Genomic DNA, 22925 nt, shown 5'->3' with positions numbered 1-22925 from the left:
CATTTGAGAGAGGCGGGGCATATAGGACCTACAATAATGTACAGTATTTGAAAAATAATGTGTTTTTTGAACATTAAAGCATGTCAACATATTCTGATACACCAAATACACAAAATAATGATCTTTTAAAAAGCATCATATGACCCCTTTAAGTAAATTCAGTCCAATCGAATCTAACCCAGGAAAGCTGTCCATCTTACCTTTATGGTTGAAAATGCCCTCCATCTCCATGCTACTTCGGGAATGAGCGATGCAAAGCATAGAGCTGGGAACCAGGCCCTCCTGGGCAGGTGAACGGTCAGTGGTGCGAACCAGACACCAGTCGGGCTTGTCCTGGGGCCTTTCTACAAGCTCCACCGTCTGACCTCTGCGTACAGTCAACTCCGATCCATTACTGGCCATGAAGTCGTGGATGACCACTGTCAACTCTGAACCACCGGACAACTGTGGAGGAAGGCATAGAGTCACATTACAAATTCAAATATATGTGATAAAGACAACAAACGTGACAAAAAAGAGGCATAACGAACGTACCCACTGGTAATGTGGCATTGCCAATGAGCTCAAAAGGTGAGCAACTGACCCCGAACCTTTACACGCCATGTTTCTACCAAGACAACACCCCCTAGTACGTCCTTATGCAGGAAACATCACACAGAAGAATGGTCTAATGGTAAAAAAAAAACATTTCCGACAATGCCATATCCTTCGATCTGGAAGACAGAGCGCTGAATAACCGTGTCTTATCAAAACTAATCTCATCTACAGTTTACGCTCAAGCATTCAGAACTCCTGTGAGGTAAAGTGGCAGGCGGTTGAAGGCTGCTGACACATCCCCGCAATTGCCACGGAGATGGAATCAGTCTGAAGGAGTGACGCCGGGCAGAAGGAAGGGAGAGGAGGCAGAGTCGGACACAATGTGCCAAGATTTAAAGGAGCAGGAGGCAAATTAATGCTCATTAGAAGTGACGTGCAGGAACTCGTCCGCTTCTGAGAGCTTCACCTTTTCGCCTCACCGTGAACTGAGAGGGCTCTGTGTGTCTAAAACAGTGAGCTTTTGTGCGGGGTCGTCAGGGTACATGAGTGAATTCAGTGACTCTTGACGTATTTGTGTATGTCACAAAGAGACGGGGAAGGGACCGACATGGAAGAGAAGACAGAGAAGGACTAAGATGTCCAAGTGTGTTTAGATCGGACAGTATCAGCAAGTAAAGTGTGTTGCTGTAGGAGGCTTGCAATACATATCAGTGACAAAAACGCACATGTGTGAAGGCGTGTGAGAGGAGAGCGCTGACTGTGAGTGGGAAGACAAGCGTCTGTGCTGTTAAATCCAAAGCAACCGAAGCAACAAACGTTCCCCAGTGAGGAGCATTCATTACGTCTGTTGGTAATCAAGTTAATTGAATGTTGGAACTTCTTGCATGGCTGATTTCATATTCAATTAGGAGAAATTTTCTGTTCCCTAAAATGTTTGTATGCATAAAAACTTCTCCTAAACATCCTAAAACATTCTAAATGAGAGACTATAAAGAATTTTACTACGTTATTGACTCATTTTTAACATTCATCCATATGTGACCCTGGACCACAAAACCAGCTATAAGGGTCCATTTTTTTTTGAATAATCTGAATAAATAAGCTTTCCATTGATGTAAGGTTTGTTAGGATAGGACAATATTTGGCCGAGATACAACTATTTGAATATCTGGAATCTGAAGGTGCAAAAAAGCAATTCTTAGCAATGCATATTATTAATCAAAAAGTAAGTCTTGATATATTCACGGTAGGACATTTACTAAATATCTTCATGGAACATGATCTTTACTTAATATTCAAATGATTTTTGGCATAAAAGAAAAATCCATAATTCTGACCCATTGTTGGCTATTGCTACAAATATACCCGTGCTACTTATGACTGGTTTTGTGCTCCAGGATCACATATAATAATTTCATAAAAATGCTTGCTTTGCACTTAAGAAGCTATTTTTTTTTTAAATGTTTCATTAATTTGAGTATTTATATGACACTAATTGCCTTGCTGCTTATAGCTGAACTTAATAATTGATGAACAGCATTGACATTATTGAACTAAATAACCTTGAACTAAATTGAGCTGAATACTATTGTCTGACGCTATTGTCTTCTGTAGAGCTGCTTTACAGCTGAAATTGAAGTTGTTTCATCATTTTTTTGTTTTAAAACATTACCACTGATACCACTCCCTGCATTGTAATATAAGTGTAATATGAATAAATGTCACTTGACAAACAACTTAATGCTGTGATTACCACTTGCCACTTATGAGTCATTTTTTTCACAACTGCATAGTGACAGAAATGCAATTAATTTTAAGCTAATGATAATGAGTAGCTTTATTACTGTTAATGTGTTATGGCACAGGTTCTATTATGATCTTTACTTAATATTCAAATGATTTTTGGCATAAAAGAAAAATCCATAATTCTGACCCATTGTTGGCTATTGCTACAAATATACCCGTGCTACTTATGACTGGTTTTGTGCTCCAGGATCACATATAATAATTTCATAAAAATGCTTGCTTTGCACTTAAGAAGCTATTTTTTTTTAAATGTTTCATTAATTTGAGTATTTATATGACACTAATTGCCTTGCTGCTTATAGCTGAACTTAATAATTGATGAACAGCATTGACATTATTGAACTAAATAACCTTGAACTAAATTGAGCTGAATACTATTGTCTGACGCTATTGTCTTCTGTAGAGCTGCTTTACAGCTGAAATTGAAGTTGTTTCATCATTTTTTTGTTTTAAAACATTACCACTGATACCACTCCCTGCATTGTAATATAAGTGTAATATGAATAAATGTCACTTGACAAACAACTTAATGCTGTGATTACCACTTGCCACTTATGAGTCATTTTTTTCACAACTGCATAGTGACAGAAATGCAATTAATTTTAAGCTAATGATAATGAGTAGCTTTATTACTGTTAATGTGTTATGGCACAGGTTCTATTTTTTTTTCTTTCAATTTTTTATTTAGAAACAAGCTAGCATTTATTTATTCATTCATTCAAATAGAAAATCCCCACCATCAAACATTATACCAAAATCATTTGTCAAGAAGTAGTGAAAGTGGCCCTACTTGGAGATTCACCAATATGCGACACTTGTCTCTAAAAACGAATGCCTGGAATCAACTGTTCTTTAAGATTTGATTCATAATTAATTGTAGGTGTTTTATTGTATCTGTAGCCTGTTTCTTGGATACAAGCCAGTGTGGTGCAGCCTTTTGTCTGAGGTATGAGATGAATGAAACAAATGTTTTTTTGCTCAGGTACATTTAATTGATTTTCCAGCAGCTCAGTATTATCTCTAAAGAAGAGCGTAAATTTAGGGGCGGGAACAAGATTCTGTTCTTTAAATCTTTGGTAACCATGAAGTACTTCAAATGAATGCTCATCCATCTGATATGAAATGCCTATTATGGAATATAGCTTCAAGCTGAAATAACGGGGCCAACCACACAGATGGCACAAACATGGCATGTAAAGTTGTTTAGTCATAGAATCCTCACCAGTGATTGATTGTAGGATATGCAGTTTAAAGTTTATAAGTATTTCTAGAAGTACTTGTTACTTTTCACCACAAGGTGACACAGTTATAAAATTAAGGTAAGGTTTTGGCAGGATATTGTGGTAAATATAACTGCAAAATTTTGTGCCAGTATGAAAAAAGGTTGCAGATATATAGTACTTCAAGTTAGTCACTAGCACATAGTTTTGAACATCAGAAATCCATTTACTGAATCAGAACCAGTTTTGGTGAAGATTAAATAAACGTTATAGGCATTGCAAATGTCCATAGTGCTCCATGAGCACTAAATAAAAGAATAATAAAAGAAATAGTTTACCCCCCAAAGTGAATAGAAATTCTGTCATTTACTTATCCCCGTGTGGTTCCAGACCCAAGATTTCCTTTCATCTTCAGAACACAAATTAACATAGCTTTTAATATTCTCTTATAATTTCTGTCCATCCATTGAAAGTGCACACGAACAAAATGTTAATGCTTCAAAAGACATTGTAATGTGAATCGAGCAGTTTAAACTTCCTTGCACATACATAGAGCTCATCAAATATGGTGAACACAGATATTACTTGACACGTGAGAATGGCTGGACAAAAGTGATGAAAAATATAAAAAAAAATATTCATTCGTGTTACGAAGATGAATGGGAAGTCTTAAGAGTTTAGAATGACATTATGGCAGAATTTTCATTTTTAGGTGAACTATGCCTTTAAGAACTTGATTTCAGTATTACAAGCAGGGTGCGATCTACGGGGGAGCTAGGGGGAGCTCGGCTCCCCTTAATAAGACGTGGGCTCCCCTGAAAACGTGATTTGTGAAATTTTGGGGGGTCTCAAAAAATATTGACAATGCGTTATTTTGACGTGCAATTTCAGTTTTGTGTAATGTGATCATCGTGGATTATTATGTGTAAAATTGCAAAAATATCATTCATTCATGCATGACGGCGATTTAAACCTAATTCAATAAAGATAACTATGGAGGTGCGGGAGGCGATGGAGATGGTGTCTGGCTGACTGCTTGCATCACCCTGACTGTCTAGGTCCTCTCCATCCCTGTTATTCAACAAAATATATATCATTCAAAAGTGCAAACTGACCAAGGAAAAGCCACCCTGGTTAGACAGTCGATTTCAGAGACAAGATTCTGATATGCATAAAACTTGTTTCTTCTTTGTTAACATATTCTGAGATCCAGAGATTCATACTTGCTTATTGATTTGGACTGATGTGAGTTGTTAACGTACCGTTTGCCCTTGTGTTTGGCTGCAGTGGCTTTGGGAATGTGGATTGGCTCTTTGAGTGCCCCCCGTAAATGGATGGTACGCTCCTGGATAACTTCACGAACATGTTTAATCCAATCCTGTTTGTTTTCAATACATGAAGCCTGGGGATGCATTGAACACAACAACACATTAATCAACCTCAATTTACACAACAGACATAAATATCAATTGAACTTGTCAAAGCCTACAGATCTGTTGCAAAAATAATGACAACATGTAATCAGAGTTCAAATGAAGTCAAAAACTGTTTACCTACTTAATGTGTTCCTGGTCTTATTATGCACACCCAAAAAAAGCTTTTCTAATCTTTTATCAAAATATAATAAATTGCTCTGCTTCTTAACGTACTTTCTTTAAGGTCCCAGCCTCCAACCACATGTCAATGAAACTCTATCAATGATTCAATCAATTCTCAAAGGATGAAATCAATTTCCATCCTACTTTTCACTTGGGAATTCTTCAGATTACAGAAATAAAATAGGTGGAAACAATGTTTAATAACTGTAAGCAGGCTAAAATTGTGAACATGAGTGCAGGGCTCGCAAAATCGCTAGCCCGACGTCCCGGGGCTATTGTGTTTTCCAGTCAGGCTACCAAAATGTATCACCACTCTGCCCCACGGGCTATCTTAAATGCAGATCTCCTGCGGGTCCTTAAAACTCCTAAAGTGAGTTGTATCAAACTTAAGGCCATAAGAAAGGACCAGCATAAACCAGCATATGCTGGTCATGTGCAGCATAAACCAGCACATGACCAGCATAAACCAGCATATGCTGGTTAGGTATGTTTTGACGCTGGGATGCTGGGTTAAACCGGTCCTTTGCTGGTTTAAGCTGGTCCTTTGCTGGTTTAAGCTGGTCCTTTGCTGGTTTAAGCTGGTCCTTTGCTGGTTTAAGCTGGTCCTTTGCTGGTTTAAGCTGGTCCTTTGCTGGTTTAAGCTGGTCCTTTGCTGGTTTATGCTGGTCATGTGCTGGTTTATGCTGCACATGACCAGCATATGCTGGTTTTTTCAACAGGGCTGTCCTCAGAAACGTGTCGTTGACATTTTAATTTCATTTGACCTATAGTTCCTGATAAAGCAGCGTTTATGAGCGCGGAGCTGCTTGTGTACAGTCATTACTGGGGAAACCGCAATATTTCAGTGCTCCTAAAGTGCCACCTCGTGGCAGAGAATGAATTTGCATTTTCAATAAGCCTTTCTTGCTGTTTATGGTCAGATCAATGCAAATATCAACTCATGTTTTACACAGCAAACACAGAGTTGTAAATGAGAAAGAAGTTAATGTGCCTTCTAAAAATCTAAACAATTAAGACAGTAATATTTATACGTTTTAAATTGACCATAATTTACATGCTTCATTTATCCCTTTTCATAAAAATGGTCTAAAGGCTGAAATGCTGTTGTATAAGATTTTTGTTTTTGTGAAAACCTGTATCTGAACCTTTAAATCATGTAATTGTATGGCTCAATGCTGTATGTTACCATAGACATTGTCCAACCCCACTCATACTGTGTTCATTTTACTTGTGCAGCTCTTAAAATGGGTCATAAATTTCCTTACATTTATAAAAAAAATTCTGCAGATACCCTGTAAATAGTGAAATAAAATTCCTTCCTTTATATTTGTTGATATTTGTGTATTGACAATATTTTTTGATTGACATTTAAACTCCTATCTGATTTTCTATATTAAAATTTTTTTTTTATTTGGGCTAGTTAAATTAATTTTTGGGCTCCCAAAATCTGAAGAGTACCTGCCCGAAGGGCTACCAGGGATTTTGAAACTTTGTGAGCCCTGGAGTGCATCCATTTTTTTTGTGTTTAGTCTGTGTTGGGTTTGTGATTGTTCTAGGTTTACTCTGTGCTGGGTCTGTGTTTAATCTGTGTTGGGTTTGTGATAGTTCTTGGTTTAGCCTGTGCTGGGTCTGTGTTTAATCTGTGTTGGGTTTGTGATAGTTCTTGGTTTAGCCTGTGCTGGGTCTGTGTTTAATCTGATTTTCTATATTCAAATTTTTTTTTTATTTGGGCTAGTTAAATTAATTTTTGGGCTCCCAAAATCTGAAGAGTACCTGCCCGAAGGGCTACCAGGGATTTTGAAACTTTGTGAGCCCTGGAGTGCATCCATTTTTTTTGTGTTTAGTCTGTGTTGGGTTTGTGATTGTTCTAGGTTTACTCTGTGCTGGGTCTGTGTTTAGTCTGTGTTGGGTTTGTGATAGTTCTTGGTTTAGCCTGTGCTGGGTCTGTGTTTAATCTGTGTTGGGTTTGTGATAGTTCTTGGTTTAGCCTGTGCTGGGTCTGTGTTTAATCTGTGTTGGGTTTGTGATAGTTTTAGGTTTAGTCTGAGCTGGGTCTGTGTTTAATCTGTGTTGGGTTTGTGATAGCTCTAGGTTTAGTCTGTGCTGGGTCTATGTTTAATCTGTGTTGGGTTTGTGATAGTTTTAGGTTTAGTCTGAGCTGGGTCTGTGTTTAGTCTGTGTTGGGTTTGTGATAGCTCTAGGTTTAGTCTGTGTTGGGTTTGTGATAGTTCTTCGTTTAGTCTGTGTTGGGTTTGTGATAGTTCATTTTGCATCCATGTGTCTGTCTATTTACATGTGAGAACATATAGAATGGCATATGAGTCATTACATGATTCAATTACGTCTTCAGAGATGAAGGGCAACCATTCAAAAACACAAGTTACATAAGTTTTTTTTTTAAATGCTTACAAGTCTCACAAAATGATTTTATACAATGGAATGACTCAAGCCAGAGCTACAGCACTTGAAAATTCAAAACCTGAAAACATATCCACTCATGTGATCTATTTCAAGGATCCTCAGATGAATGAGATATAAAGTATATTTTTTATTTTATAACAAAGTCTAATGTAAAAATCCATTTAATTTGAGATCAGGGGCAACTTTTCAGTAATGAAACATGCTTGTGTGCTGTGCCAGTTAGCAATGTTTGGATAAAAAAAATTTACTTGGAAGCAAAGAAAACATTTAAGTGACAGCTGTACTGAAAAAAAAACAACATTGGATGAAGTATCAATTTGGAACGTGAATCATACCTTCAGCACTATTTTGTTGTCTGAGGTAGGTGTCCGTCCAACCCAGAGTGCAAATTTACATGGATCTCCTTCCACATGTTCAGTAACTCCTAGTTCTGAGGTCTAGGCAGAGTAAAAAAGCATAGATCAAACATGAAATAATTCAGTCTATTATAAATTATGGCCATCCGTAACCTGATAAGCAAGCATTTCTTTATTTAAACAACTAAACAAATTTAAAGTAAAACAGTACCATGAGCTTGCTCTTGTAGAGGTACTTGCTCCTTCCGTTGGAGTCTTTGACGTCCTTGCTAAATATGAGAGACATCTCAAAAAGGAAGAGGTGCCGCTCTCTGCCCTTACGAATCAGAGTCTTTGGATCCCAAACCTGGAATGACTCCTGCAGAATCAACTCACCCTGAGACTCAATGTTCTCATCAAAACCTGAGAGTGAGAGAGAGCAAAAAGGAAAGAGAGGTTGAACAAAGATAAAAGATTAAAGAAGAAGGATTGGGTTTGGTTTAGGAAGCTGTGTCTGTGTGTGTATGTTTGTTACTCACCCTCCAGCAGGCTGAGGTGCATAGCATCATTAGCTTTTTTGGGCACACTAAGCATAACCTCCAGGCCATCTTTAATTTCTCCTTTACCCTCCTCACAACATGTCAATAGTTCCTATAAATAAACATAACAATTGCACTTTTACATTTGAAGATATACATTTAAGATTTTGTGCTTTAATTTTGATTTTGTAATACCATATTAAACCTTAATTATTTTAATTGCCTTTTGGACCCACATTTTGGTTTGGGTAAGGTGTCTACTTTGGATTTTTTGTTGTCTGTTGTGAATTTGTGTCTGACCATTGTAGTTCTGTGCTTTGTTCATGTAGGGTCTTTGCTGGGTCTGTGATGGTTCTGTGTTTAGTCTGTGTCAGGTTTGTGACAGTTCAATGTTTGGTCTGTTCTGGGTTTGTGATGTTTTAATGTTTAGTCTGTGATGGTTTTGTGTTAACTTGGTTTGTTACGGTTCAATGATTAGTCTGTGTTAGCTTATGCTGTGTTTGCGATGGTTCTATGTAAGGTTTGTGCTGGGTTTGTGATAGGTCTAGGTTTAGTCTGTGCAGGGTGCATGATAGTTCTAGGTTTAGTCTGTGTTGGGTTTGTGATAGTTCTAGGTTTAGTCTGTGTTGGGTTTGTGATAGTTCTTGGTTTAGTCTGTGCTGGGTCTGTGTTTAGTTTGTGTTGGGTTTGTGGTGGTTTTATGTTTAGTCTGTGCTAGGTTTGTGTTTCATCTGTGCTAGGTTTGTGGTAGATCTGTGTTTCCTGTTGAACAAACCGGTATATGCTGGTTAGGTATGTTTTGAAGCATGGCGGCTGGTTTGAGCTGGTTTAAGATGGTGCTTAGCTGGTCATGAGCTGGTTTAAGTTGGTCCTGGGCTGGCTATAAGCTGGTTCTGAGCTGGTCCTGAGCAGGAGCTAGTTCACATAGATTTTTTTTTTGCAGGTGTTGTAGTAGGTCTGTGCTTAGTTTGTGCTTGTACTGTGAAGGATCCGTATTTAGTCTGTGCTGGCTTTAGGTAAGGTCTGTACTGTAGTTACTGTGCTGAGTTTGTGTTGTGTATGTTTAGTTTGTATCTGGTCTTTTTAAGTCTGTGCTAAAATCTGATTATTGCATGGTTTTTGTATAATGAAGAATCTGAACTGCGCTGAGTTTATTTAATGCATTGTAGTACACATACCTTCAGCAGAAGCTGATACTTGGTGATCCTCTGAACTGGTTTAATAAGGTATGATGAGATGGAATTAGCCAGCCTGTGTCTCTGTTGGATTTCCTGTACACATACAGTAAAGCACACTTAAGTCGTTTACTCAAAACAAAAAATATCTTTCACACAAACACCTTAAACACATGCTGTAAAAAAAAACAGCAACCATTTATCTTTAGCTTTTTAATTCTTAATAGCTTCTTGATAGCAATTTTGCAAAAGCGGATCTCAAGGCTACAGTCATTCATCAGTGCTCAGCCCTGAAAGAAGAGTTTGTCTGTTCTGATCGCCTGGCAACAGTTTAATAGTGAGGCATCACTGGTCCCCCACCCACACCCAGACACACAGGAAGTGCCCTCTCTCTAAGACCTCCACCTACCAGCTCAAGAACAGAACTGATTTACAGACCACAGGAGCCATACACACACACACACACACATACTAATACTACCACAAATACACAATGTCACATACATATTCATATAAACACCCACATTCTCTGTCAAATACACACAAAAACTGTTACATAATCTGAATAAATAAATGGAACTTCCTTGATTAAAGTGTGTAACAGGAATACTGTATGTCCTTACACACAATCAAATTAATTTTATGATTAGTTTGCTTAATACTCACATCAAAATAGGTCCCCGCATGTTCCAGAATCAGCTGAGTGGAGTCAGGCTTGTTCTTACAGTAATTCACATACATCTGAAACTTATCAGCCTAAAAATAAAACATACATACAAAATAAGCAAAATATTTTAAACATTTTGAACATGAAGTTGCTGTTTTCAACTCTAATAACTGGTGTCTCTTTTAGATCGATAAGCTGTTATTATTATTAAATAAACACTTTAAGAGATACTTCATAAATAGTGTAATACAGCTGTAATTGTTTTAAATATGTGCTCAATCATTACTTTCTATTAACAGGAACCTTATTTGATAAAAAATACAGTAAAAACTATTTAATGGTGGCAAAGCTGAATTTTCAGCCTTCAGTGTCACATGATCCTTCAAAAATATATTTCAAATGCTGATTTGTTGCTCAAGTAATATTTAGTTTTATCATTACAGTTATACAATATTTTTGTAGAAACTGATAAACATTTTTTTTTAGGATTCTTTGATGAATAGAAAGTACAAAGAATAACATTTAATTCCCAAACTTTTGACTTACTACAATAACAAGGTGCTAACCCTGAACCTAAAACTAAACCCATTTAAGGGTCTAAAAAGTTAGGGGTGGAACGGTTCGCAGAAAAAAATCGAACCGTATGGTTCGCCACACACGGTTCGGCACACGCTAGGACCACGGTTCAACTTAAATCTGACAACGCATTTGTAATATTGTTTGCTATAAATAACACGTAAGACAAACAGGGTTTGGCTAATATATGTTTCTGTTGATGGATGCGCATTCTGGCTTCCCAATACATTACAACAACAGCGATTAAAAAAAAAAAAAAGGTGGACAAACCATTCGCTCTTGTTCATGTGCTGGTATATGAGCAGTCATTTATTCCGTCATCACCCGGGTGCTGATAGCGTGCGTGCACAGGTGAGACCTGAACAGCACACGTTGATACCTGTGTTTAAGTTAAAATCGTTTAAGATTTGCCAGTTTAAACATTTAAGAGCCAGAGGATGCGAGCTCGCGCGCAGTGAGAAGATTTGTGCATGCGCTCACCCGAAGCACGAAAACCTGCGCCTCAGAACAGGCGCAAATATTAAGCTTTCTCTGAAGTATTGTGTTTAAATGGACAAATTAACACAAAAATTATGTCAAAATGCCCGTCTTGGTAAGTATCCTATAGCAGACATAGCCGGCTGAACGCACTGTTTCAGTGCATTCTCTTAAAGTGACAGCACTTTCTTAATACAGTCTTTATACAGTCAAATATGCAATGCTGATTTACATTTCATTACTTTATTCAATTTCTGTAACTGAAAACTAATTTTAGACCTACCTAAAAAAAGACTGAAATCACTATTTATTTTATTTGTATTTTTACTGTATTGTATTTATTTGTGCTGTTGCTTGTAGTTAGATAGATTATTCTTATTTTCTTTATTTCATCAATGCCGTAAAAAATTAAAAAATTTTAGGGCTGCACTATAAATCACATGCGATTGTCAGTTACTGTTTACAATGCATGGAATGGTGCTCTGTGATTGGTTGAGCGGATGTATCGCATTCTGCAGAGAAGGGAGACTGGCGTTTGTCACGGTTTGGAAAGATAGGGAGAAAACATGGGGGATATCGCATTTTGCATAAAATTAAAAATTGACTTTTAAATACCGACCAGATACAATACTGATTTTGGCGGGAACTCTTTTTTTAAAAATGCCGTTTAGCGCATTTTGGAACCAAACTCTTCACATATAGTACGTATCTGGACAATGAATCTGTACATGTTGTTGACAACCAGAGTGGACAGCTATATTTGACCTGTACTAGGGAAAAGACTGGTTTCATTTTAGAGCTGACAATCTTCTTCTGCTCATAATTTGTTCCTGAGTGCTTCATCTGTGATTTCATTTTCACCAGAAATTAACAAAGATCAAAATCAGTCACTGTGGCAACTTATGCTGGAAAGCTAACCTGGTTCAGGGCAGGCAAACTGTCAGGCTAAGCGGAGCTCTTCTAACACTGAACAATGGAAATGCAATGATATTACCACTGACTCTCTCACATACTATCATAGCCATGCAGCCTTTTTTCTCTGGTTTTATGACAGCTGTAACTTTTATAGTTAGAACAGATAGCATTAGAACTTTACAATCTAACATTGCTCTTTAAAGCATTAAAATCACTAAACTAAAAGTTAAGATCAATAAATTAAAACTACATTTTAACTGCTACAAGAAACACACATTAAGTAGTAATTTAGCGTGCATGTGCACAGCAGAGCCCACTCCTGACAGCAAGCAAAATGGATATATTTGCATGACTTTCTAACATTTACAGAGGAAAAATATACTTGTGACATGTCAGTTATGCACTGAGGAAAACACAACGTCTCAAATGCATTAAACAGCACAAATATATTCGCTGTTTGCCATGGTGGATCGATTTGATCCATGATCGACATTAAGGGCTGCTTAAGATTAAGCGTCCACAAATTAGTTCGATTTTGTGAACTTACATTGTCGTTTATGGAACTGCTTTAGCCCCGATTGATTTGTTAGGTTATTTTAAGTCAGATTTTGGACTTTAATCCCAAGCTTTTCCTCAGGTCTCTGTAGTGGTGTTGTGATACGTCATATTCACGCGCAGTGGTGATGAGAGAATGCGCTTGAGAAACAGTTTCTCAAGGAGAAATCAATCTACATATAAAATATTGGTCACAGATTATTGGTCACTTTCTAAACAATAAAAGTGTAGCCATCCACTAGTAATTATATATAAATAAATCGGTTTTTACCTATGCAAATATGTTAGAAACGATGCATCACGATACAAATGCCAACTTGTATCCGATGCACACTTTTTAAACCGATGCATCGCATTATTAACTTTTTTTGCCGATGCACCGAGCGAATCGGTGAATCTTCCCATCCCTAATATATAGATATATACTGTATATTACTCAGTACTTCCATTGTATGTAAACTGTAAGTGCATGTACTGTCAAATACAGTGCAACCTAGATATGTGTCCTAATGATCTGATTTAATGTCAATATATTGTTACATGAGTCTGGTGCACATTTTGATAAGATTATCTCTAGCACACTGACACTCACCCATGTGACGAAACAGTGACCCACATCCTCTGGAAGCTGCTCATATTTTTCCAGTTCTTTAAGGAAAATACTGAGAATAGGACAGAGAAGTGCATAGGGAAATGGTAAGTAAAGGAAGTTAGAAATACATAATTATAAGAATTGCAGTTTATAAGGTTCACTGACTTGTGATGGAACTCGTATAGGTCTTGCATGTTGCCAAAAATGATGTGCTCTTTATTGACAATCCCTGGGGGAATCTCCTCCACACCACTGGTCATCTCCCACAGATATGTCTGAAACACACACACTCACACTTAGACTAATACTATTACACTTTCAAAGACAAATTCTGTATTTCAGTGTTTACATCGTTAGACTTTATCTATCTGGATGTGTTCAGATTGTGGATAGTTGGCTCTGATATTATTGGCTAATACAATTTTTCTTCAAATGCATCTTCAATTATTTAAATGGAAAGTATGTCTGAAGCAAAGAACATTCTCTTATAATTGTCATCAAATGAACTGTAATTTGATCAAAATGATTATGAAAACAAGAACATTATATTAAAAATGGTAAATTTTTAACAAGTTTTTACAATTTTAATTATAACTTTCTATTTTCTTTTCAAATGACTGTTTGACAAAGTCCTGTGGTATTAACCTGTATTAATCAGAATTTTGGGTTATAAACCATATTATCCAGAATATACACTGAAACCAGATATTAATGTTTAACCTCAAACATCATAACAAAAGTAATTCTGGGTGCTAAAATAGAACAAGCATATCGAACTATTGATGCCTGTTGATTTCGGTTACAAACCTTAATTGAAATAAACATAAATCAATATACAGATGGGTTAAAACACCCTTTGAGATGACCTACGGTTTGCATATGCTATTGTCCAGGATGCGAATGAAAATAAATGAGCTGATTCAATTACACAAATGCATCATAATAAATGAATCACAGACAGCTTTTTTTTTTCCCAGAAGAGATTGAAAGAAAAATAATGCACATGTATTATTTTCGGAATATGATTACATGTGTATTCCAAAATGCATGAATATTCCAATAGCTGTGGAGCACTTTTTTGGATTCAAAAATGGTGCATGAAAACATGGTCAGTGTTTTAATGACACTCAATCTTTTCATGAGATCAAACAATAGCTCTTCCTGGATAAACTGGATTGTTCTTATGCTGTACTGCAGTGAATACATTTATAGCACAGGGCTTTTGTGATCTGTCCAAAGTGGACATTGGTATACCACACCCTCTAAATGTTGGTCCGTCCGGAGCAAACCGCGACAACAGCACTTACATCCATACACTCCCGCAGGTCTCTCACATATGCCTTCTCGGTCTGAATGAGCTCCGCCATTATAAACCTGAAAAGAGAGAGAGAGATAACAGGCAATGCACCAGAGACCTATTGTCAACATTTGTTTGAAAGCACAATACCTCTGGAAGGGGTTTCATTCAAGTATAAAAACCTCAAAAATGAAAACATGTTTACTTTAGTGCATGCATATTTTTGGGTGTTTCCTCAAAACACAAAGTAACTAAAGCTGGACTTTCTTCAGATGAAGTATTAACTCCGCCCTTTCAGCACTTCCTGCTGTTGGCTTGATATATCATATAATCATGTTTAAAAAACATACTCTTTTCTGCGGGCCGATTTGCGTTTCTCCTCATTGAGTTCATGGTTGACGTCTCTGAGCTTGACCTCTGCACCAGGAGCACTGGCTGGAATGATGTCCAACTGCAGACCTTTACTCTGAAACCCCAAAAGAAATGTCCCAAAGGTCAGAAATCACCTTTCTTTCATACATTAACATGGTTAACCCTTACAACAAAAATACAGTTCATCCACACTCCAGCCATGCAGGCCACATCAACGCACCCACTCTCCCAGCCCTCTCACCGCTTTGTTGGAGTCAGTGGACAGGCCGAGCGCTTTCTCCAGGCAGGAACGGTACTTGTCCATGCGGAGGGAAAAGTCACGGTAGCGTTTATCCACCGAGGCGACCCATTTCTGAATCTCGCTCGCATGGGCGTGGCCCTTCTCACAAAAACCATCAGCCAGCTGGATCAACAACTTTACCCGCTCTTTGGTTTGCTAGGGAGAAAGAGAGAGAGAGAGAGGGAGGGAGAGTGAGCTATAGAGAGAGCTACACTGATTCCACAGAGGCACAGATCAGAGTGTAAACATAATCTGTGATTTGCTGGCAAGATGATAAACCTGCAACATGCCGACAATCACAGTCATAGAATAACTTTGGATGAACAAAGTTGTAAAATTAAAGGGATAGTTTACCCAAAATGAAAATCTATTAATATTTTCCTACATTAATGTATAATATAATACAATATAATATACCCATGTCTTAATGTCTTTGTCAATATGAAATGTTAATTTATTAATATATATTTTTTTATTAATATCACTTTACATTTCTGATGATCATAGATTTCTATGGTCACACAGGTTTGTTTATTTATTAAACTTGTCGCCATGAGAAAGGGGTATAGTTCCCTCAACACAATATCTCGAGGCCATGACTACACATTGTGTACCCATGACATAAGGATGTCATAATTTGAAAAAAATAATAATAATTTGGCCACAAAATATGATCATATTTCAAATCATTTATAGTACATAAAGTTAAACTAAATGAAAATAAGATATATTGCCTCAGCAACTAGCTGACATAAAATACGTTTTTTTATTTTATTATTTTAATTTAAAGTTTATTATATTAAAAAAAGGTTATATTTTTTTATTGTTTTAGCATATTACAAAGTATGTAAAATCTGTTCTCAAGACTCGGAAGAAAGCTGGGTTTGGAACAAGGCAGCAGAGAGTAAATGATGACAATAAACAGACAATAGAATATGTTCATATTAATGTACAAGCGTTCTGATTCAGTTTACAGGCATCTAGGAAAATAAGAAAGCAAAATGTTCCTATATTGAGACATACCTTAGCTGTAATCTGGAATTCCTCATGTTCTTTCAGCAGTTCCTGTGTGTGGTGTATAGTGGAGCCTGTGGAGGTGTGTGTGGATAGGTAAAACTCTCCTGTATCATGGATCCACTCCAAAGCCTGCAGAAAAAAAGTCAAAATGACAAGTAATACAAGATGGTTAGAGGATAAAACTTGAATATATGCTTGTTTTTCTAATCTTGTGGGAGCAAAGCTTTTAAAAAATTGCCTCAAAAGAATAGCAGTAAAGGGACAAAACAACATCTTCAAGGTTAGGTTTAGTTTATATAAATTATAATGAGCTTTTATTAACAATAGACGTAAAAGCGAAATCCAGACAAGGATTATATATTTAAAAAAACAATGTGTGGGAACGCATGTGTCTATGTTATACTCTCATGCATCCTCAAGAGGGAGTGAGATCCCTAAAAGTGCTCAATCTCATTTTGAAACCCATCAACATTTTCAGGTCAATTTAAAAGTAACTTATTTCAGAACAGGTTGCACTGTGTGCAGGCACTAATGTTTACTGACAAAATGTTTCTGTGTGTCAAAGAGGAACTTTGCGGGCCACCCTCATTACATGGCCTGGGGAAGACTGTGAGTACTGCAGCAGAGCACTGTGTGGTCAAACTAGAGTCCGTCCTCTCAATTACTAAGCATTTAAATGCAGAACGAAGAGAGAAACTCCATCTAGTACCACAGACTTCCTGAAAGCCTACACTGTAATTATGCAACAGACACAATTTACACAACTTCAGAACATGTGCATTAGGAGAACATTTTCAGTTATTGTTTTTAGGCAGATGCTTTTTCACCATAATAGGGCAAAATGTAAATGAAGTGCTAGTAAGTGCTACAAATACATACACGTTTTTTTCATGACAGTTGAACCTCTTTCGGGTTTATACAGCTGTCACGCAAACCACTGAATGCTTGACCTGACATGGTTCTGTTATTTGAGACTCCAGAAATACTTGTTGTGGTCCGCGGCGGCTTCCAGTCAATTGTGTATGAAATAAACTAATTTGATCTCAATTAGACGGTAGGGTGTGAATAATAAAATTATGTCGGCGAAACTGACGTTTGATGAAAGTGAGGAGATGATATATTCCTACCCTCTTTCTTGAAATTTTGAGAAACTTTTGAGATGACACTCCTGTGGACTGTATGATGCACATTGCACGCAAATATGGCACTGCACTGCATTAAAAACAGACATTCATCATCATTTCAGTTTTCTGGAAACGGCATTGAATAAATGATTTGTGGCTGAATTACATCTGCTAAAACTAGCTCTCCATTTATGTATATACAATATGTAAGCTGTTTGCTTTTACAAATGTGTACCTTACTACTAACAAATCTTATTTTTGTTGAGTTGCCCAAATTAATAAGCCATTGGTTTTGCAATGGCTGTAAGGAAATCTTTCTCTTCTCTGTAAAGCAATCCTTACACAGAAATTCAGAAATCGCATTTTACACTATATTTTGGTTTTGTCTGTAAAAGTAAGCGAGTGCAGTGACATTTTAATCATCATATCAAGTTACCACTTTGCTTCAATCTCAGGTGCACCTTCTCACAGACTCTCTCTGGCTAAGTTTACTTGACCAAAACAAGACGCAATTAGGACCAGACTATATGCTGACTCAAAAAACAGGCTCTTTGTCTGGGATTAAACTAGTATTGACCTGTTTGGCGCTGCGTTCAAACACCACATACTGCTGACACTGGTCAAGCCTTCTCTTCCTCATGGTCCAGAAGTGCAGAACCCGGTTCTCCCGCTGCAGCAACTCATTAAGGATGTCTGCAGGACACAGTGACAGAATCAGAAACACAGAACATACGTGAACCCTGGAGTCATAACAATATGTGACCCTGAATCACAAAACAAATCTTAAGTCACTGGGGTATATTTGTAGCAATAGCCAAAAATACATTTGTATGGGTCAAAATTCTCGCCAAAAATCATTAGGGAATTAAGTAAAGATCATGTTCCATGAAGATATTTTGTCAATTTCCTACCATAAATATATCAAAACTTAATTTTGATTAGTAATATGAATTGTTAAGGACTTCCTCCGGACAGCTTTAAAGGTGTTTTGCAATCTCAGATTCCAGATTTTCAGATAGTTGTATCTTGGCCAAATATAATACTGGAAAGCCTATTTATTCAGCTTTAAAGGGGTCATAGGATGCCCATTTTCCACAAATTGATATGATTCTTTAGGGTCTTAATGAAAAGTCTGTAACATAGTTTGGTTAAAATTTCTCAATGGTAGTGTAAAAAAACACCTTTTTTTACCCTGTCTAAAACAGCTCTTTTCAGATCAAGCCATTTTTGTAGTAAGTAAGTTGGGTAGTAAGTATTATTTATTATTATTAATAGTAATTATTTATTAATAAATTAGTGTTTTCTGAGTCCATGGAGCAAAGATGAAGATGACGATCCTGACTCGCCATCTCCTCATTGGACGCGCCTTTAGAGAGAAATTTTATAAGATCCATAAAAAGAGTTTTTGTTTTTGATTTGAATTATTTAGTTTTAAAGTAATAATTGAAAGCTTTCTATAGATATTTTTAGCAAGTCTGTGAGGCAAGTATTCGCTGAGTTTCGGTTCATCATTGTGAAGCGCTCCTGGCCGAAATTGCAGAAAGCGCATCCTGTTTTTTTTTAAATTATTTAAAATATTTTATAAAAGCACAACGTTTTGTTGATATTGTGAGTGCACACAAATAAAAGTAGACCTTTTACAGTTCCGAGTGATGTATTACTCTTACCTTTATGAGCAAAAATGACAGCATATTTTAAGTTGTTTCCAATGCAAGTGATCTGGCCGGCGCCTCCATGTCCTGTAAAGCGCGCTTTAGCTCTCCACACAAACGATTAAATATGCGTCTAATAGATCATTGTGAAGCGCTCCTGGCCGAAATTGCAGAAAGCGCATCCTGTATCCTTTATTTTATAAAAGCACAACGTTTTGTTGATATTGTGAGTGCACACAAATAAAAGTAGACCTTTTACAGTTCCGAGTGATGTATTACTCTTACCTTTATGAGCAAAAATGACAGCATATTTTAAGTTGTTTCCAATGCAAGTGATCTGGCCGGCGCCTCCATGTCCTGTAAAGCGCGCTTTAGCTCTCCACACAAACGATTAAATATGCGTCTAATAGCGCACATATTATAAATTCGTGATGATTTGAGAAGGCTAAATTGATCAAACATAGGTTATGATCAACTTACTGTCTGGTCGTCACTTTAAAAAACAAAAAATTACATTTAACGAACAAAAAAATGCTCCAAACGTTTTTCTAAATGAACTTAATAAAAACAATGAAACGGAATATAATCACTTTGACCTTACATACAAAACTGAACTATTTTAATAGCTGAAAGAGTAGTATAAGCTGTTTTGGGAGAAGGGGGAAAAAAGACGGGCTCGGGTCGGACTCGGGCCAAGAATTCTGATGAGCTGTCGGGCAAGGGCCGAGCTAGGGCCTGAGCGTCTCGGGCCAGGGCCGGGCTAGGGCCTATATTTGAGGCCCGTGCAGGGCTCTAAACAGAACACCTCAATCGCTTAGGAGTCATTCTTGTCTACATCTGCTCCAGCGCGAAACAATGGCGGACTGATGACAGCTCACTCAGGGCGGGTCTAAGGTAAGACGCCAGTCCAGTCAGTGCTGAAACGCTACTGTCAATCAAACTAACGTGGGAGGGGCCTGTCTGTGTGACGTCACACAGACAGGCATCTGAGTTCGGCTCGATTTGAGAAAGGAGAAAACATTTAACCAGATTAAAAAAAAAAACACTGGTTGTATTTTTATCATTATAGGGTGGTTGTGTACACACACTGCCAACACACATTTCAGTTCAAACAACTTGTAAAAGTACATGTAGCATCCTATGACCCCTTTAAGATGATGTATAAATCTCACTTTCGAAAAAATTGACCCTTATGACTGGTTTTGTGGTCCACATATAATAATGGTAATCGAATAGCAAATGATGGCTAAATTTGGTCCTTTAAACCAGTCATAAAACTGCTTTTTAAAATGAGAATGTAGTCTTACTCTTGACTTGTTGTTCAGGGGCTTTGACATGTGTGAGCATTCCCGGCATATTCACACTGTTTCTGTGCAAGTACTTGAGGAAGACATCAGCGTTGCGTCTTGCTAATGTGCATGCCTTCAAACAGAGAGAAAAAAAACAGAGTTAGTTCTGAGTAAATGTGCACTAAATATTTAATGTCATGATCGGAATGATACTTGAGAACCTGAGTGCATGAGTGTATGTGCTCGGTACCTTGAGGAAGGCCTCTTTCTGCTCCAGGTGTTTACTGATCATGGGCGTCACGTGATCAGACTCTGAGTTTGGTCCCAGTTTATCAGTCCCTCCACACCAGTCTTCCTCTCGTTTGTATTCCTGCTCTAAACTTTCCAGCACACTACACACCTGCAAAACAATCACATGTAGTTATACATAATAAATATGAGCAAAAATATCTAAATGCTATTTGGAAGCCTATTCCCACCACAAGAAAAAAAGTCAAAATTATGAGATACTATAATTATGAGATAATTATAATATATCAGCAAAAGTATGAGATAAAAAGTTAAATTATGACATACTAGATCATACTTATTACATAAAAAATTTAAAATTATGAGACACTGAGTCATAATTATGAGGTAAGTCAAAACTGACATAAGTATGTTATGACAAAAAGTCATTCTTTGTAAAATAAAAAAAAATAGAAATTATGAGACACCAAATCAATTAATACAGTTGTCATAATTACAACTTTTTCACAACTTCAACTTCTCATAAGTACTTATGATTTTTATGCATAAATAAAATATATTTTTATATTTTTTATATATTTTTAATAATAGTTATGACTTTGTATTTTATAAATGCAATTTTTTATGTCATAATAATCCCATAATTATTACAAAGATTGTCATGACTGACTAATTTGTTTACAAAAAATTGGCCACAAAACGCAGAGAATTAGGAAAAAATAAAAATAAACACAAAACAAACAAACAAAACCCCTATATTTTAGCTTCCTTCGTACATGCAAATCATCAGAAAGGACAGAAAAAACTTGATCACATTCAGAAAACACCAAGTTGCTGAGGCAAAATAAATATGATTTAAGACTTTTTGTAGCCAATTGTTGCGCTAAACGAACAAGAGGTCTCAAATGACAGAATCACTATCAAGACAAGCTCACCGACCTGCTCTGATGTCTTGTAGAAAGCCACTGAGGCATTGACCAGTTTGAGGCGGTCTTCCATCTTCAGCATGAGCTGCTGCCAGTGAGACGCCACCTTCTCTGCGCAGTCACGGATCATGTCCATATCGTAGTGATTGGCCTGTAGCAGAGCCTCTGCCTTCTGCTGCACCTGCAGTGCACTCTGATGGGTTTTCTGCATGGGATGAAATGATAAAGAAAATGAAAGAGAAAGTGAAAAACAAGAAGAGAAAGTGAAAATGACCAGGAAATTAGTAGGACATATATAAAAAATGGTTAATGCCTTGCGTTTTTGGCCAAAAACCTCACTTTAAAAAGTAAGTAGAGTAATTCATTTGACAAGAAAAACAGTGGCCATCATGAGGACATTTATTTATTGTAAGATTTACATATAAATTTCTAAAAGAGACAACAGCAACTAATATTGAATGAGTGACAGTTAAAGTATTTTTGGAGCAATAAAAACAAACTAATTACTAGCATAAGAAAAAATAAAACAAAACAATACAAACAAAACTGGAATGGCATGTCTATGGTACATCCAACACGTGTGTTGTTTGGAAAAGATTGGTTGGTACCTCAATAGCATGCTGAAATTGTTCATGTTCCCGCTGCAGTTGTTCTGCCTCCTGTAGAGAGCTGGCTGTGATGAGACCTGCATTGAGCATTGACTCCCCGTTACGGATCCAACCCAGCACCTGAAACACACACATACACAAAGCATTTAAAAGGGGCACGTCATCGAAAACAGAATTTTCTATCCTCTATGTAAACATATTCTAATTTTTAGAAAGAAAAAAAAATTGCTGTATTACGTTATCGTTAAGGTGTTGCAATATACAGGTAAAGTGAATAACTACCACTAACTATATGGTTGACATCCCAATGTAAATGGCAGTATTGCACCTTAACGCTGTTTTACACCTGTCATAAAACAGAAAAAGACACAAAGCGCAGCTATACTGTCTCGCAAAAGCATGTAATTGGATATGACAGACGAGACACTCTACCTACACTTCAAAAAAGTTAGCTTGCCAGTTATTTGGATTCTGTGAAAATGACTTGTATAGTAACCCCAGTACCCCAGTAACTGGGCCACCAACGTTACATAACCACCCCAGTCCGCAGGACTTGCCAATCATCAGTGGGAGCAAAAGGGGGCAACACCACCAACCTGTTTACCCACCTCCACCTCTGTTATTTTGAAGATTCTGCCATTGTACAGAAAGTAAGTTGCAATTTTGCTGAAATGGGAATATATATATATATATATATA

At 37.0% G+C, this 22925-nt stretch overlaps 1 protein-coding gene across 1 annotated transcript in view; it reads right to left on the bottom strand.

The window, feature by feature from the left end:
* Positions 1–22925, bottom strand: part of LOC107551199 (triple functional domain protein-like) — a 168195-nt gene that overhangs the window by 41133 nt on the left and 104137 nt on the right. Inside the window, exons 16-35 of the mRNA XM_016232740.1 lie at positions 22228–22347; positions 21633–21824; positions 20695–20844; positions 20463–20577; positions 18081–18196; positions 16386–16508; positions 15324–15518; positions 15061–15176; positions 14721–14787; positions 13579–13688; positions 13414–13483; positions 10298–10387; positions 9635–9727; positions 8457–8568; positions 8150–8340; positions 7918–8019; positions 4826–4965; positions 4537–4634; positions 535–635; positions 201–444 (exon numbers count right to left, since the gene is read on the bottom strand). Of these exons, the coding sequence (XP_016088226.1) occupies positions 201–444; positions 535–635; positions 4537–4634; positions 4826–4965; positions 7918–8019; positions 8150–8340; positions 8457–8568; positions 9635–9727; positions 10298–10387; positions 13414–13483; positions 13579–13688; positions 14721–14787; positions 15061–15176; positions 15324–15518; positions 16386–16508; positions 18081–18196; positions 20463–20577; positions 20695–20844; positions 21633–21824; positions 22228–22347 (2545 nt within the window). The remainder of the gene's footprint in view (positions 1–200; positions 445–534; positions 636–4536; positions 4635–4825; positions 4966–7917; positions 8020–8149; positions 8341–8456; positions 8569–9634; positions 9728–10297; positions 10388–13413; positions 13484–13578; positions 13689–14720; positions 14788–15060; positions 15177–15323; positions 15519–16385; positions 16509–18080; positions 18197–20462; positions 20578–20694; positions 20845–21632; positions 21825–22227; positions 22348–22925) is intronic.

The sequence above is a fragment of the Sinocyclocheilus grahami genome, unplaced genomic scaffold (assembly GCF_001515645.1).
Source record: "Sinocyclocheilus grahami isolate Dianchi unplaced genomic scaffold, SAMN03320097.WGS_v1.1 scaffold418.1, whole genome shotgun sequence".
In the NCBI taxonomy this organism is placed as follows: domain Eukaryota; kingdom Metazoa; phylum Chordata; class Actinopteri; order Cypriniformes; family Cyprinidae; genus Sinocyclocheilus; species Sinocyclocheilus grahami.
This window is presented reverse-complemented; position numbering and strand designations above follow the sequence as displayed.